At 35.2% G+C, this 18,859-nt stretch overlaps 1 protein-coding gene across 5 annotated transcripts in view; it reads right to left on the bottom strand.

Annotated features, from left to right (window-relative positions):
• The window catches only part of LOC120624469 (rho guanine nucleotide exchange factor 15), a 158,020-nt gene that overhangs the window by 49,009 nt on the left and 90,152 nt on the right, over nt 1-18,859 (bottom strand). For all 5 annotated transcript variants that reach the window (XM_039891031.1, XM_039891035.1, XM_039891034.1 and 2 more), the window contains 2 exons: nt 15,215-18,000; nt 13,433-13,524 (listed from right to left, as the gene is read on the bottom strand). In XM_039891031.1, coding sequence (XP_039746965.1) covers nt 13,433-13,524; nt 15,215-17,964 — 2,842 coding nt within the window. In that variant the 5' untranslated portion in view covers nt 17,965-18,000. The remainder of the gene's footprint in view (nt 1-13,432; nt 13,525-15,214; nt 18,001-18,859) is intronic.

Below are 18,859 nucleotides of genomic sequence, written 5' to 3'. Positions count from 1 at the left end.
TTAGCATTAGCATAGCAGGTACAAGTAAACATTAGAAACAGAGATAATTAGATAAAATATCTTATTTATATTTAGTTAGTCGTATACGTTTCGGGAAACTTTTCATTAAACCTGAAACGAAATCGCAAAACTTATTCTTATGGCCTCTTCATTTGCAAGTGACCAGACCAGTGGAAAACCTTCCATGCATTATTCAGTGAATATTCTAATGCTCTGTGCAAAGAGTTGAAGACAAATCCCTTTAAAGTTAAAAGCACCTCTTTTTAACGAATTACTTAACAGTGGCAGCCTATTGGATAGGACTTCGGCCTCACTTTCGGGGTCCGAGTTGGAATCCCAGCACGTACCATTAACTTTTTTAAGTTACGTGCGTTTTATGCAATTGAAATATCACTTGCTTCAATGGTGCAGGACACATAGTGAAGAAAACTGCATGCCTTATAGTTCTCCATGATATTGTCAAAGGCGAGTGGTGTCCACCAATCCGCACTGGGCCAGCGTGGTGGACTACGGCCTAAACCCTTCTCATATGTGCCCGTGCCCTGCAGTGGGCTGGTAATGGGTTGATATGGTGATGATGGCTTAAACATGATATTCTTGGTTTAAAATAGAATATCGGCATGCGCCACACCATTTACTTGCTCCATATTCTGTGGACGATACAAAAAGATACGGATGATGCAGGCCCTGTCCTCATATCTAAAGCTTCTAGCTAAAGGTTATTAAATAGCAGTTATTTCTTTCCAATCCGCACCTTTATTACTGAGACTTTATAAAATAAGTCGTTTGGAAAGTTGGCAACGATATCTGCTCAGTGTGTAGCTTAGCAACTTGTTCTTGTTTCATATCAACGAGAATGCATGAACAAATGGCATTTGGCTACGTCATCTCATTGCCGCGTTTGGTATCTCGAGTTATACCTGAGATTATTTTAGGAGATACCTAAAGGCTATAATTTATATCTCGTACTCAGCGATAGCATTGTTTGCTTTGCCATTATTTCACCAATTTAATACAGGTAATGTTGATTACAACCTAACTAACTGACAATGTGGTTAGTTGAAGCTATGTTTGGGTTGTTCTAATTGAGATAGAAATAGCATATTAATGCAAAGTAACTAATATGGTTTCTATCTACACTTAAACTATGTATCGGAATTTCGGAATTGCGGGTATAGTTAAAAAAAAATGGCAAAGTAGGTATGTGTTAAATATTACGTTTCCTAATAGTAATTTTTCCTTTGTTGTTTTTAACATATATCAAAATCTTACATCTCTTCAGTTTTGTTTTTGTTTTGACAAAAAAATCCATATATATATGTATATAAAGAACTTTTTCCTCGAGTTCATATATCGAACCATTTTGAAAGTCACCAATGCTTTTTACAGTGATAAGTGACATTTAAAAAAGATGTTTAAGAGTTTATTCTAAGAAGCAATTATTTGATTTTAAAGACCTGAAGTAAGGGCTTTAAATGTTGTTTCTTGTATTTTCACAGAAACGCAATTTCGTCTTTATTTCAACTACCCATTGAAGGGAGTATTATAAACATTATTATAAAACAACTTTCGTAGAGACCGAGTTCGAGTACGGCTCCACTGATATGTGCGTTTTTAATTTAAGGAATTTAAATATCATTCGCGGTAAACGGTGAAGGAAAACATCGTGAGGAAACCTGCAAGCCTGAGAGTTCTTCATAAAATACTCAAGGGCATGTGAAGTCTACCAATCCGCACTTTGCCAGCGTGGTAGACTACGGCCATAACCCTTCTCATTCTGAAGGGAGACCCGTGGCCTCCAATGGGTCGGTAAAGGGATGATGATGTATGCATATAAATTCCAAAGTAAATCAACTTTTTACACCTACGCCACAGATAAATATTAACGCATACGAAGTCGTTATAATATAAAGGGATTCGGTAACTGGTACGGTGACTGCGTTAACTCGAGCTGAATCTGAAAACGATATTCAAGTAGAACCACATTTGAGCAAACTGGTTCCTGACGGTGAAAACAATCTAGGGCATTGTATCAACGGGGTAATTAATTTCGATTTCGACAGTGGACATGGTGGAAACGTCTTTGGCGATACAACTGTAGAAATAGTCAGTATATTCTAAGCAAATTGTTTAGTCAATAATTACAAGAACAAAATTCTTGTGTGCATTATAATATTGAGTGGTAGAGTCACTACAAACAGATAGACTTGACGTTTCAATAGTGCTTATATTAGGCCTACTTGAAATAAATGAATTTTGAATTTGAATTTTGAATTTGAGTCTTAATAGTTTCTACAGACTTGTAGAGACTATATTAAGAAGCAAAGTAACTAAATAAATGGTAGACCCAGGACACATAACTTTAGTTTTACTTAAACGAATGAAGTTGATCATCGTCATCACATTAACCCATTACAGAGTACCGGTCTCGTCCCACAATAAGAAGGGGTTAAGGCCGTAGTTCACCACACTGACCCAGTGCGGATTGGTGGAGTCCACACACCTTTGGGAACATTATGTAGAACTCTCAGGCATACAGTTTTCCTCGCGATCTTTTCCTTCACCGATGAAGCTAGTGATATTTTAATTACTTAAAACGCACGTAGCTTTGAAAAGTTAGAGGTGCGTGCTGGGATTCGAACTGGCTCCCAATGCGGCCATCACCGCTTCCATGAAATGAAGTTATCATTTCACTCAGTAATATTCACATTTACTCAGTAATTTCTGTAACATCAAATAAAACCAGAATCCGTAGATGAAATGGAAGAGTACCTACGATAAGTGGAGCAATTATATGCCTCTGTTATGGATAGTTACAAATTGTTTTCAGTAGATACCTGAATGATATGCATATACTGCAAGTCTTCTTAGTGCCAAATTATTTACGAGATATAATGATAAATTACAACCTGTCTGTAAAAGCTGTCTCCTTTTTTTCAAAAGAAGGGGAAACACAGTTTGGGCACCATTACTCGCGCATTTCTCTAGTAATAATTTAGATTAAATTTTACGTTGAGCGTGAGTTTTATTGTAACAATAATTTAATCTCGCAAACATGTTTGCGTTGAATAACTAAGTTTATCCCGTATGCGTTCTCACCCATATCGAGAAACACATGGTTTTTATTGGATGCAAGGCCATGTTTGAATCCCAGCATGCACCTCTAACTATTCAAAGTTATGTGCGTTTAAAGTAATTAAAAATATCACTTGCTTCGACGGTGAAGGAAAACATTGTGAAGAAGCCTGCATGCTTGAGAGTTCTATATAATGTTCTCAAAGGTGTGTGGAGTCCACCAATCCGCACTGGGCCATCTCATTGTGGGAGGAGACACGTGCCCTGTCCACTACAGGACACGTGTCTCCGGTATTGGTCATATGATGACCCATTGACATCTTGGAGATTTCTCTTAAAAAGTTCAAAGTTAGTATTAAAAGTTAGCTTATAGAATAGTCCTTTTATAGTATAAAAGACGTAATCGATTACGGCTTCTTCTTAAACCAGGATGCGTTTGGAACCCTAGTAGCTTTAGTTTTAAGTAAACGAATATGGTTATCGCCACCATCTCACTACCGTGTACAAATTTCTCATGTAATGTGCCATTTATGTGCCAACTTGAATAAAGATATTTTTGACTTTGGCTGTGTTTCCAAACAGTCTAAATGTTGTAAACGTGATGCTGCTCAATCAAGTCTCTTGAAAACAGCCTGCCTTGTCAAATTAGAACAATCATAATAACATTGAGAACTACAATGTGAATGAAATAAGTGCCAATATGATTCACAATCGTGATTTCTCTCTTCAGTTATTGTCAAGTATTACAATTTCCGACGCTCTTACTTTATTTAACGTGGTGCTTTGTTGAGCTGAAAATACTAGTTTATGCAATCACTAATGTTACTATTAGTCTCAATAAACTCAAACGTAAGAAAATCTGTAAGAATACCTATGACATAACCGACAAGTGGAGCACTTTAATTGATCTCACGTTTCTTTTAAGACGTAAACAGTTGTACCGACCTGCATAGCTATTCGTGGAATGAATTTGCGGAGAAACGTAATTTGGATGATTTTTTGAGTTGAGTTGCGTCTAAAATTATAGGACACGTGAAATGGATGTTAACTAAAATAGTCCCATATTTGACTGCGGATCCTAAAAACAACACGCATATATACTAGAAGTACGTACTGTTAAGTTATCTGGAATTTCTTAGAGATTGAAAAGTTCAGTAACTCACAAAAAAAGTTAGATGTTTTAAGTCGTCATACAATTCTAATGAAATTTATAGGTATCCAAAATTGTATCCTTATCCGTCTACCAAAGAAGATTTCCTATTTTTTCTTCTGCTTATTATATTTCCATTAACTTAGCCCCGACTCATTGTGGGAGGAGACTAAGACGGCCCACTACTTTTTAAACATAAAATAACCAATGTTATGAGAATAAAATGTAAAATTTCGAAATCATCGGAGCGAGGCATAGTACTTAGCCTAGCAGCATAGTCACTTTTAATGGTTAGTCGTTTTTGCAATTCTTTGAAAAGAGCTGGAGCCCCCGGCCCCTACAAAATCAATACTTCAAAAGCCACGAAAATGAAACTGTCATCAAAGTTTATATTTGCATCTCTTTGCCTGAGGTCGCTTTGACGTGTGATGCAGATTAAAACACGTGGCATCGCACACAAGCTACCTTCCAAGCCCCAATGAGCGAGCATTAAAAACTATACGAATAAACTTTCACAATATTATTATATTAAGAACGAGACTAACAGTCTAAGTTGAGAACCATGCAGGCACTGGATTCATTTGATTACCATAAGATACAGCTTATATATTTCAAAGTATCGATAAATTTCACACTCTAATCAATCAACATCGCACTTTCGACTTAAATATTTTATCTAATATCTAATATGCGTAATTTGAATGATTTTGAATGAGCACGAGTCAATACGTGTTTTATTTCAAACCGCTTTCATACAAGTCTTGTTTCAGGCTGCTGCGCGGTGTTTCCGTATTGCCCAACGAAGGTTTCCGAATCGATGACTCTACACTTCCCATTGGACCGCTTAAGGTTGTTACCATATAAGCTACACTTGAATTTGTAGATGCAGTATCCACAATTATTTCAATGACTTCTATCCTTCTTTTACTATTTAGTGTAACGATCGTTTTGAAAATATAAGAATGTAATAAAAGCATACATTTATAAAGATATACCTCTTTTAGTTTTTATTTATTTCAACACATTTGTTTATACTAAAATGTGTTAAAAAGATTGTTAAAATAATAAGATAGGTAATAAAAAATATACTATAGATACAAATGCTATCTTAAGCTTGGCTTCTAGCATAGAACAATAAACTGTGAACAGTTAGGGTTACAGGACAATCAAAGATGTGGCAAAAAATAACATCTATTCGGACTCCTACAATCCCCAAAAAGAGGTTATGACAATTTTTATTTTTTTAAAACTAAGAAAATATTGTAATGCTTTGCGGTTATGCGCATAAAAAAAACATCATTTATTTTATTTGGTAATCATAGTTTTTTTGTTTAGAGTCGTTTAAACTTAAATTCTTACGTCCTTAATTTTGTAAGAAAATAATAATATTCTAAGAAATCTTATACATAATGAGTCCATTGTTGCACAAATAGCGTTCTCAGATTTTTTAATCTAAGTTTTGTTGAAAACACTACACGTGACTATGAATTTGTAAAATTTAATCTTATGTTGTTGACCCGAGAGTGTCAAACATAACTAAGAATATTGTTAAAAAATATCTATTATTATCTTAATTTATTACAGCGTATATAAATAGATAAGTATTATCTAAGTAAAATATAAAAACCCCTTGTAAAGTGTAGTGCCAGTTGTTTGACATACGTTACTTTTGCTCTCTTTTCACGTGTAGAAGTGAATAATAGTGAAATTATTACAAAAGAAGCGCTAGAAAACTTAAGTGTGCGAGTTAAACGTGGGACATTAAACGAAGAAATCACAGAAACTGTAATACACAGACAATATGTCTATGATGTTTTATTTACTTTCATTTTCACCAAGGTAATACTGCTCGTATGAACGGTAAGTGTAAAAACAGTTGCAAGTTACTGAAAGTTTGAAGGCTGCCTCAATTATAACATTAGTTTTTTAATAACGTAGATCAATAAACTTACTTATTTAAGTAAATTTGTTTTTTAATTCAAGATGATTTTCATTTAGCTTATGTTTATGATTAATCAAATACCTAATTCTTTCTAACCTTAAGAAGAATGATAAATATCAGTATATAATATGCGTTTAATACAATTTAATTATCACTTGTTTCAACGGTGAAGGAAAATATCGTGAGGAAACCTACATGCCGAAGAGTTATCCATAATGTTCTCAAAGCCGCGTTGAGTCCACCAGTCCACCCTGGACCAGCGTGTTGGACTACGGCCTTAACCATTCTCACTGTGGCAGGAGACCCGTGACCTATCAGTGTTGATGGTTAAACCAGTTTCAGACGCAATCTGACTTTTGATACATAGCAGAACACTTTTTCACCGTAGCGTGTTCCCAGGGCCGGATTAAAACTTGTTCTATTGTTTTATTACTTTTACAAAATATTACTCGTAAAACATTAATTTTTATCGTCTCTTCATACTCGTATCTGCTACAGCATTCATTTGGTTCTCCTAATTTTAAATCTATTTTGCAAGACGTATCATCTCTCAAAATATTTCTTATGCGGTTACAACAAACAAGTATGATTTCAGAGATAACATCAGAGTGTTCAAACATAACTGTTTGTGAATACCATTTCAAAATAAAACATTTGAGATTTGAGCAATGCAGAGTCATGTCGAATCGAATCACATATTCTTATACTATAAACGCAACGTGTGTTTATTTGTTCCTAAGGTAATATTCATTGCAGCTATCTTGTCGAAATTTGGTACAGAGAATTCATGCATTCTGGAAATTAACATAGAATTAATTTTAAAGTCGGGAAATTAAACTTTTTATGTTGAACTAATTATTGTGTTTTAATCATGAGTGTCAGTCAGTGAGTGACCATTGAGTAAGTCAGTGATTGATATCTCGCTTTCATTTGTTTATTAAGATTGATCACAAGTCACAAGCGGAGGTAGCCGTGTCTTCAGCTAGTTTGGTATGTCTCAATGACATGATCGCACCACCAGTTTAGTTCGACCCGACTGCCCATACAGGTGGTTAACAGTCTACGCCTCAATAAACACTATTGTATGACGTAGCCATATTTTTTACGGTCAAGGATGAAGCATAGCATAGGTTACGTGTGAAGACAGTTGGAACGATGAATATTGTTTTTTTATTTCCTTTGTTTGGTGTTATGTCGCATCGACCTTGATTCGTCGACCAAGTAAGCACCTACACTTACCGTAAAAACTATTTATTAATTGTAGGTACTATAAGGTAAAAAAAAAAAAATTAAAAAAACACGCTTGGTTTAAAAAAACCAAACTAATTCTAACCTTTTTTAGTTTAGTTTATTTATAAAAACGTGATTTTTAGTTTTACTTAAACTGCTATTTTTATTATAGAGAAATTAAAGATAATGGTTGGAAATTAAAATTAACATCATTCCTGCCTTATCTACTGATAATTATATAAATTAACAAAAATCTTATTTTACGAATTGAAAAATGGAATAATCTTATCAAATTAGTGTATTTTAATCGGTTCTCGGTAAATCTACAAAGTTTGGACGTTATTAGACCGTTTAGGAGGGTCAAAATGAAGTACAAAGGAGTCAGTTACAAACATACATACAGCATGTAAAAAAGGAATAGATACAATTCTTTATACACTTAAAGAGCTAAAATGCCTTCTTTCCTAACGGTAGAGAATATAAGAGTTATTGGTGCCAACGCTGTTGTACACACTGCAATTCCTAAAATAAAATAATTTGACAAGTCTTAATAAAGTGCCATCCCTTTCATTGTGTTCTTTGTGGAAAAGGTTAGTGTTTGAGTGTGTTTGAGGTGTAAGTGTTTGAGTGTGTGTGTGTGTGTTTATGTGTGTGCTTTTACTTTAGAATCAGGAAGAGAGATTCTGTCTCATCATACGTTAATGACTTTATCCAATTTGTTACTATTTTTTTACAGTCATGCAGTTTCAGTGGATAAATATTCAAAACTCTATTTATTCTATTATACAGCAGACAAGATTGTTTCTTTAGTTGCCTAGAGGCAAAGGCTGTTTTTGTGTTAACTGTAGAGACAATGCGACTATTTGTTCTTTTATTTAAAGTTATTGGATCAAAGTGTAGTGTTTTATGAATTTTTAAGATTACTAGGAGTATATATAATTGTCTGACTGTTAGGACATTGCTAAGGGCATATAATGAGTTAGTGGGATACCGAAAACACTTAAAATGCATGACCTTTAACAAATATCGCTGAGCCCTTTCAACGTCAATAAATCTGGTCTTGGCAGCACCTCCCCATACAGGTATACAGTAGGTTTTTATGGATTGAGCCAGAGCTAAATAAATTTTTTTGAGTAAGTCTATTGGAGCAATAGCTCGCAACTTTTTAAAAGTCCATGTTAGCTTTCTGACTCTATTTGCTACTAATTCTATCTGAGGGTACCAAGATAATTTTTGATCGAGGATAACACCAAGGTATTTCGTGGAGGATACCCTTTCAATGGTAGGGCAGGAGCAATTTTGAAAAGAAAGATCACCACACTTGTGAATCTTGATACTGAAATCATTTTTTGGTTGAGAACTATTTTTGATTGAAAAACATATATAATTGGTTTTGTTTGTGTTAAGTGTAAGTAAATTCACGCTAAGCCAATTAGCTATCATGGTCAGTCCATTTTCAGTCGTCTCTTGGACTTCCTTCCAAGTATGCCCAGAAAAAACTATGGCGGTGTCATCAGCGTAACAGAAAACCTGACCATTCTTGAGCTTGATTTCGCACAGTTCATTTATGTAGACCAAAAACAGGGTTGGCCCCAGGACACTTCCTTGTGGGACTCCATAAGTGATGTCAGCCATATCACTAACGTATTCACCTATTTTGACCCTTTGCTTTCGGTTACATAAATAATCCTTAAATAATTCCAAAGGTGTACCTCTAATTCCTACAAGGTCCAGTTTTTCTACAAGTTTGGGGACAGAGACGGTGTCAAATGCCTTTTTTAGGTCCAAAAAAACACAAAGACACTTTTTACCCTGGTCAATTTGGTCTACAATTAAAGAACTTAGATCAGATACTGCGTCTTCGGTCGATTTGTTCCGTCTAAAGCCATACTGGTTTTCTGATATTAAATTAAATCCGTCTAGAAATTTAACCAGCCTTAAGTTCAGACATTTTTCCAAAATTTTCGAAATAGAAGGAAGAACTGATATTGGTCGGTAGTTATTGACATCGTCTCTGGCACCACTCTTGTAAATTGGCGTTACAATAGCTTGCTTGAGTTGGGATGGAAAAATACCCTTTTCAAAACACAAATTGGACAAATGGGAAATAATTGGGGCCACCTCGCTTCTGACCATTTTCAAAAAACTAGTAGGAATGTTATCCCAACCGACAGCACTAGTGGATTTAAGCCCCGAAAGCACCGCATTTACTTCATCAACTGACGTGGCTAATAGAACAAAAGACGAGAGTGGAGGATGTGGTGTTGTATTTGGAAAATTAAATTGTGAACAGATGGTTGTCAGAGATATTTTTTTGGCGAGGTTTTTACCTACACTTGCAAAATAATTGTTAATATGATTAACAGAATCAATTGCTAAATGTCTAAAACGGAGAAGAGCAGTGTTATCCACCTTCGTTGGAGATAAGTTTGTAACTCTTTTAATATTATTCCAAAGCGTTTTATTATTATCTGACTTGGCTAATTGATCCCTATCATGTCTTTTTATTAGATTGTTGCAAAAATTTCGATACCGTTTGTATGTGATAGTTAAAATTTCATCATCATCATTTCAAACTAAACAGTTTAAATTTTTGCTGCATTTTATTTCTATTTCTGATGCATCGGAGGACGCCTGGAGTAATCCAAGGCTTGATAATACGTTTGCTTCTTGGTGCTATAACTGTTTTAGAATTTTCTTGTATTGACTCAGTTGTTTTGCTTATTAGCTGTTGAATTATGGTGTTAGGGTTATCACAAAACAGTAAAAGTGAAAGATTTTTTTCTATTAGAGTTTTCAAAGCATCTTCATAGTTTGTTATAATTCTTGTTTTAGGAGCTCTGTTATTTAATTTTGAATTTGTGAGACTAAGAATAATCGTCAAGTGATCAGTTATAGTTGTATTAAGCACTGCTACATGTGCCGATATAAAATTTTTATTGAGTTTTAAGAAAAAGTGATCTAGACAATTAGCATCACGGGTTGGTAAAATGTGTCCAGGTGAGAAACCATTAGTAGATAGCGTATTAAAATAATTAGATCTATTATTTCGTTCATAAGTCTGGTCCGATGATTTTTATAATGTCTTATTTTCTGCAATGGGACCTTAACATGCGAAGAACCACCTAATTCTCACTTCTAAACCGACCCGTTTTCACTAACAACGGAGAAGGTAATGCCTAAGTAAATAACACCTAATCAAAGAAGATTCCTAGGCATACATTTACCTTTCACCAATCGATTTTTAATTTGAAACTCGATAACATAACTTGTTTATGATTCTTGCTACAAGGTGTGGTATTTTATGTTTGTACCCGCGACTTCGTACGCGTGGATAAGGGTTTTTATTCCCGCGGGAACTCTCTTATTTCCTGGGTTAAAAAGTAGCCTATGTGCTATTCCAAACTCCAGTATACGGCTTAGCTCGTAAACAATTTACCGAGGTAAAATTGTAAAGGAATCGGAATAAAAGGTAGCCTATGTTCTTTTCAGAGATTCTACCGAGAAGCAGGCAAGAAACTCAGCAGTTGCGGAGTGGCTTGCTTCCAAGCAACCTTATCATTAAAAAAATCATCAATAGCATAGTAACGTCGATGTATTAAATGTGCTTTTATGCATTTTTTAAACTTAATTACTAAGTATTCTAATTTTTACACCCATTAATAAATGACGGACCAAGCAAATGACTCATCCGATGGTAAGTGGAAAATCATTGCCTATAAACAAAGCCAGACTTCACAGAGTAATGCAACAGAATGGAATAGGATATTTCCCCAAACGAGTTTTGCAACAAAAAGCTCCACTTCTACTAAAACTCTCTATTTGTTTTAAATCTTAACTTTGCAAGATTCGTGGCGTAAATTTATCACCTCTCCATACAATATAAAGAACGGTTGTTTGGATCAAGCTTTCGTTTAAAGAAACACAAGTTCTTCTTTACTTCATCGGTAGGCCTATTTGAATTTAGAAGTAGTGACTTGCCTTGTTCGGATATCTTGACCATATTTATATTATAATTTATATTCTGTTATAAGATGCATTTTTGTTTTGGTTAAAGCTACGACTATTATTGTTTTTTTTATACTTCTCTTGTTCTGTGGAATGTCGCGACGCGTTGTTGGTCTTGGAACGCGGATGGCGGCATGAAGGGTAGATCGTATTGTGAGCGCAACGCTTGTAATGTAATTTGTTATGGTATGTTTTATAGTGAATTCGGTAAATACTGAAGCGAAAATAGTTTTCTTTTGGGTATGCTTACTGTTTTAAATAATAATGGTGCCATGAATTTTCTATATTTAAACATAGAAGAAATAGATTTTCATATCTATAACCGTAAGTGATTAATTTTACGTGTATTTTCAATGTATACATATCGACGTTCATATAAACCTTACCTTTTAAAAGTTTGCCAGTACAAAAGTAGGCTATAATGTTATAAAATATTTGTCTTTTATGCCAGAAAACGTTATGTAGCGTAGTAGCCGCAAAATTGCGTATATCGTGTTGTACTTGTTTTTGTTTTTCCATACGATTTTGTAGCGTACATTTAAGTGAAGGTAATCAATCATTCATTCAAATATTGAAATAAAAATATATTCAAAATATGATGAGAACGGAGAAAGATGTTGACTTTACAATGCAATATTGTATGGTTGAAAATGCAAGTTTTGCATTTAACATCTCCTGGCGATGCTTCGATTATCAAGAGGAAAAAAACAATTTGACACTTGTTGAGATCGCAGTTTTTTCAACGTAAAAATAAACAATCATATAAACAAGTTCATAGACCCCTAGTTAAGCCCGAGTAGGTTGAAATATGCTCGAGCGCACGCCCCGACTGGCGGTGGGCGGCGCGGTTTATGTGATAGTTGCCGGATTCCTGCGCCCGCGCCGCTGCAAACAAGATTTGTGACGAGATAACTGCCATTGTTTTAGCCACTTTTGGCTTGTCGCAGTATTATTGTTATGCCAATGATAATTGTCTGAATGTATAACTAACGTGGGCATCGTTATGGGTTTATAAATTAAATGGCTAAACACAGCCACGACTCATTGAAGCTCAGTATGTTATTAGCATTAAGTATTAATATAAATTAATGAAAACGCTGATTTTTTGCTACGTGAACTTAAAAATATCAACACTTTGAAAAGTAGATGCTTGCTCATGGGAATTTATAAAAAAAAAATCCGATTTTTCAACTGACCTTCTTATTCTTAACATTTTCATGCAACTTTTTTGAAACAAAGCTATTAACGGATATTCAGAACTTTCGAACTGAACTCACAAAAATAGGAACGAGTCAATTCTAAAATAATCTAAGTAGGTCATCAAAGTGAACAAGTCAAAAATGTCACAGTCAAAAATTCCTGTATTCTATAAAACCGCAGACAGTCCGTCGCTGAATTTATATGATATGATAGGTCGGTCGACCCCACAAAACCGCATGTTCCTATTATAATACATCTGTCAGTAATTGTCAAAGCAAATTATGCGCATACGCAACCGGCACTTTTATTTCGTTTAACATGTTGTTATGTAACAACTGACAGCCGCCGGACGACCAGTTTAATAGACATAGGTATATTATTTGTTTAATTTCCTATAAGCTTTACACTCTAATAATTAAACAACGTCTGCATATATTTATTTCTTACGTAAATTGCATTACGTTTTCCGTTGAATGGACGTACCTTTTGAGGAATCAATTACAATTAAAATAACGGTTTACTTATTATACAACTATTCAATTAAATAAACTAAGTAGAGCAAATTTTAAAAAGTACCTTTTACTGCATGTGAATAAGGTCCGGGTTTTACTACTTTAAAGAAATGCACCGCCATCTCTTGCAGCCTAACTGAACTACATCGCGGTACATACTTTCAGATAGCATTGTTAGTATACGTTCATAGATGGCGTCTATCTTAGAACTTAAATATCTTAGAAAAGGTAAGGAAAATAACAACAAAGTCGGTGTGTTAATAATTAAATTTAAACCTTTGATTTAAAATTAGATATAGTTTAATAAGTTCTTACCTTTATTGTCACTTTGTTTCGGTGAATTCTGCCACTGATGTCTAACTTTCTGCGACCAGCTCACCGGACTTTTTCGACTTCTCTCGCGCACTCTGAAAATTAACATATCCATTTAATTAATTCGCAAAACTATTACGAATCACTGTGACAGTGGTACACTTTCCTCGTACCTTTCCACACTGAGCATAACGCAAATATAATGGTAATATCGGCGTAAGATAACACTGTTTACCCAACTCTTTGAAAAATGTTATTGTTAGATACCAATATCACTGGGTAATTTATAGGTCACCTGGATATTTAATAGTAGATAGCGTACGTGCTGAATATTACAGTGTGGTGCTTAAAATTGGTAATAGAATACAATTTTTTGTTGAGAGAGAGAATATTGTGTGACATGATAAAAATTACATTGTTGGAAAAGAAAATGTATTATGTTTTGTAAAAACCTTACTAAAGAGATTAACTCCATGTGTTGAGTTCACTCAATAAATATTTCATTAGTAATTTCGGTCAACGGTCTTACACCGAACAGCTTCAAACATCTGACGAAGTTTTCGCAGTATGGTGAATAAGGGATCATTATTCAGAATTCCTTTATTTCAGTGATTCAATCAATGGTCCTAAGATTCGGGATTTCCTAGTTTGGATTTCCTAGGAGTCAGGATTCGAATGAATTATAGTACCTACTGGGTTTTACTATTAAAAAAATTTTTTTTTTTTCATGGAGGCTTACTTTGTCGCCAAGACTGACTCTACCACCGGTTTGGCAGATTTACTATCCATCAGTCGCTTGGGCCCAGACTCGCAAGTGGGATTCATATCTTTTGTTTTTATTATCATTCTAAAGAATATTTTCTTGTGTTATAATTTTTGTATAAATTAAAAGAATTCTCAAGAATAGGCTCTACCACCGTCTTATTGTGCTAGTGAGATAGAATATTTTTCATTCACCTCTGTTGAATAAAAGATATTATATCGTTTCATGTATCTACCAAATTTTTATTAATCCAAGCCTTTACGTGTTGGAATGTTTGCCCACGCAAAATTACACAGGGCTGTTGTGTTTACCGAAAATACACGAGTAATAGTAGTTCAAAGCGATTACTGTAAAATTTTTACTAATGGTTTAGCGATTTAGTACCATTTAATGTGTTCTTCTTCTGATAAAACTTCCATACCTTACGCAAGTTAGCTATATCTATTATCTATATTTTCTTTCTTTAATATATATAACAATATATTGACGTACTAATATCTTGCAAGAACTCATTGTTTCAAAATAGAATTCATCATATCGACCCATTACTGGCCCACTACAGCCCACAGGTCTCCTCCCACAATGAGAAGGAGTTAAGGACCACCACGCTGGCCCAGTGCGGATTGATGGACTCTACACACCTTTGAGATCATTATGAAGATCTCTCAGGCATGCCGGTTTTCTTACGATGTTTTCCTTCATCGTCGAAGCAGGTGATATTTTGATTTTTAAACGCACATAATTAGAAAAGTTGGAAGTGCGTGCTGCTGATTCGATCTCGGCCCCCCCGAAAGTCGAACCTACCCACTGCGCTATCACCCCTTCAAAATAGTATAAGGAAAAGCAAAAACAGACAAAAATATTAAACATTCGAGTTGCCAGACTTAGTACTAGTGTAATCCAGTCATATTTTATATACTACACAGTCTACTTTCGCAAAAAAGATTTTTGCTACTATCGTTTTTCCGTAAGACAACATACAACCGATACAAGTTAGTAAATTATAAGAAAGATCAACTCACATAATTATTTTCTTCTCTTCAGTTTTTTCCTCATCCGATACATCGACCCAATCGTCACTTCTGTCACTCCTGTCGCTCACGCTCGTCTCACTACTCGGTACTTGAAACGCTATCTCTTGTCCATTGTAACTTATCACAGACCTTTGCCCGTAAATACTATTTGTTTTTTGCTCACTGGATAACGTAGATTGACTGATGTTCGAAACGTTATCGAACGACAATCGTTTTTGGACAGCAGAAGTCAGCTGTTTCTTCAAATTATTCCTCATTTTGACCAAGCTTGGACTATTAGGTATACTTTCATAGCAGTGGGATAGCGACGTACGATCTCCATGTTTTATGGTGTCATAGATATTCTCACTATCATTGTAGCCAGTGTAATCCGAGGATACAAAAGAATGCCTGTTGTAATTCGGGCTGCTGTCTTTGGACTTCGGTGGCCTAGGTGGTATTTTTTCGTAAATTCTGTCTGTGCCAATTTTCTCGTAACTAACTGTGGACGTTCCACTGACAGATTTTGAGATTGAGTAATTTTTGTTGTTGGAACTAGAAATGTAGGGGTTGTAGTGTTCAGCAATTTGTATTCCCGAACTTGATGTAAGGCAGTACGGTTTGATTGGTGATTTGCAATATTCATAACCATCATCGCTGTCACCGTCGCCGCGTGTTCTTTCCTCTAGTTGGCCACAGAGCTCATAGTTATGAAGACTACTCTCGTCCCCTTCAGGATGTGACCGCATTTCTAAAAGACATTGATAAATATTTTCACCGTTTGTTTTTACTTTTTCTACTTCTTTAGGTATTTCTGGTAAGGGACAGTTAATTTTCGAAGTTCTGTCACTTTTAACCGATATAACTACAACATTTTCGGTATCACGAGGTTCTAAAGGTTCATAATCGTCTTCAATAACTGTTTTACTCATCGCCTTTGATGTATAGCCTATAAGTACTTCTTTATTGCAAGCTTCTATTAAATTACTTTCAAAATCTGAGTTTTGATCAACTACAATATTAGGAGTTTCACTTTTATCTTGAGATTCATCAACTTTTTCTCCATGAGATTGCTCTAGTTGAGGGTATTTATTACTATTATAATCACTACAGGTTATCGTGTTTTCGTTTATTATCACAGTAACAAACCCATAAGTACTTTCAGAAGTAGATTTATCATTTTCAGAAGAAATCTGTGTGCTTTTTCTACGCCATAGAAATGAATCATTTGGTGTCATTTGAGTATCAAGATCTTGATATAAGTTTTCCTCTTCTAAGCTTTTTACAGTTATTTGCTCCGGCGCCACCACTTCACTGGGTATATGCTCTGCTAAATTACTAATAGAAGTTTCATTTGCATCTTCTTGTATTATTTCAACTAGATGCAATGGTAGTTTTTCGGAATGAATATAATTTGTTTTGAATTTTTTCTTTTCGTACATAGGTTCTTTCTTTTTTGGAATGTCTTGCTCTTTACTAATGTTGTGTTCGTTAGGATTATTATTACTTTCACTAGAAATGCTTTTGATACTTCTTATTTTAGGGACACCATCCTTTAATACTAAATTTTTTGTTAACACTAACGAAGATTTCTTTTCAGGTACTTTTGGTTTTTCTTTTATGGGTATAATATTTGAAACTTGATTATTTTGTTTTTTAATAACGGTACTAATAGCCTGGGCACTTATTTCATTTTCAAACATTTTGATAACGTCCTTGACAGCATTAGTTTCCGCTTGTATATGATTTGAACTTTGCTTAGGAGATTCAATTACTTTTGGTTTGGTCGGACTGCCATCAACAGAATCAGAGCCACTTGGTTGTTCACTAGAGTCTTGATATTTTAATCGTTTTTTAGGCGACTTCGGAATTTTAGTACCATCTGATTTGGAACGTATAACGCGAATTTTAGCCACAGATCCCTCCGATAAAATTGATTTATCAATGGAATCTACGCTTGAACACCTTTTTCTATTTCCACGTCTTTTGGAGCCTTTTCTATGTCGTAAAACTATTTTAATATTAGGACTGGAACTGAGAGTGGATGAAGGCGTGGAACTGTTGCTGGCAGAACACCGAGATACTGTTTGTAGACTTTCTATCGTTCTTACTAACTTTGACTGTTTGACTGATCCGTTCGACCCATCAATCATTAAATTATTAAACTTTTTCGTTAATTCCGATACTTTACTACTGGTGATTGTCATTGTTGTTTTCGAAATTAATGGCGGACGTCTGTATGCAGCGGATGCGTTCTTTATTTTGAAACTCACTTTTCTGTGTTGCTGTTCGACCATTTTCTTGTTATTTTTTGGGATATCTATCGGTAGTGTGGTTGATCTAGTTTTAATTTTGTGTATTAATTGCGATTCCTTTCCTCCACCAGTGCTTCTTGTGTCGTCACTTTCTGTAACAGTTGCTATTTGAGCGTAATGCAAGATCGGTTCTTTCATTGGTTCCTTTGCGTGCGAAATTGTTGAGTCAACAGTGGCGTTTAAGAAAGCTTGTTTAGCCTCATTGATCGTTTGTTTCCTTGCACTTGAAGGTGATATAGAGGGTTTAATTGGAACGGAGTAAACACATTTGTCGCTTAAGCTTTGTTTCTGTTTTATAGCCATGTCTGTGTCGGGTAAGATGAAGTTTTTTAGGAGGGCTTTTATGGTGCCGTGTTCCTTTTCGTCCGTATTAAACTTCTTGATTGAAGATATTAGGGTTTTCGTTGTCACCGACTCTCCTTCCATTAGGTTGTTCAATAGCATTTGTGTTGGGTGTCTCCGACTGGTTTTCTACGCCATCTGGAACAATAAAATCGGTACAGTGAGTGAAGGAAGTAATTAAACGTACGTAATCATCAAATATTGGTATTATACTAAATCGAATGGGCAAGTGTTATATCATGTTATTTTGAACGTGTTAAAATGAAAGAGCCATGAAGCGGCACGTGATAATTTATTCAAAGGCGAAAGTAGTTTTGTATTTTTGAATTTATTAATATTTCGTGTAGAGTATTTTATGTTTAAAATAGTAACATCCTATTAATATACCATTGGAAGTTGGACAAGGACAGCAAGGCTAATCAAACTCCTAACTCGCTAATAGATCGTGCGCGTGTGATAAATTAAAAAAAACTTTTTTTTTTGTTGACCTCAAAGGCGATGCAGTAATTTCTGGGGTCCTGTGGGTGAAAGGCATTGGGTTCGATCAGCAGAAGCAATTTAGGAATTCATAATTTCTGATTTCTTGTCTGAACCGATGTGTCTTCAGCCGTGACCCGATACCACCTTGCTGACAGAGCCGTGCCCTCAAGCGATTTAGCGTTCCGGTACGATGTATCGTAGAAACTAATAGGGGTTTAATATAACTGCCATAATTCTAACAGATTAGCCCGTTAATGTTACAAGAATACCACTAATTCAAACGTTTAGCGTTGATAGCCAAGTGGGGAGAACTTCGACTTCACCTTCGGGGGCCCGAGTTCGAATCCCAGCACGCATCTCTAACATCTCTTCTATCGATTAAAAAATCACTTGCTTCAACGGTGAAGGAAAACATCGTGAGGAAACCTGCATGGCTGAGGGTTCCACATAATGTTTACGTGTGGTGACCACTAATCCACACTGAGCCAGCGTGGTGGATTACGGCCTTAATCCCTTC

The sequence above is a fragment of the Pararge aegeria genome, chromosome 6, assembly GCF_905163445.1.
Source record: "Pararge aegeria chromosome 6, ilParAegt1.1, whole genome shotgun sequence".
In the NCBI taxonomy this organism is placed as follows: domain Eukaryota; kingdom Metazoa; phylum Arthropoda; class Insecta; order Lepidoptera; family Nymphalidae; genus Pararge; species Pararge aegeria.
This window is presented reverse-complemented; position numbering and strand designations above follow the sequence as displayed.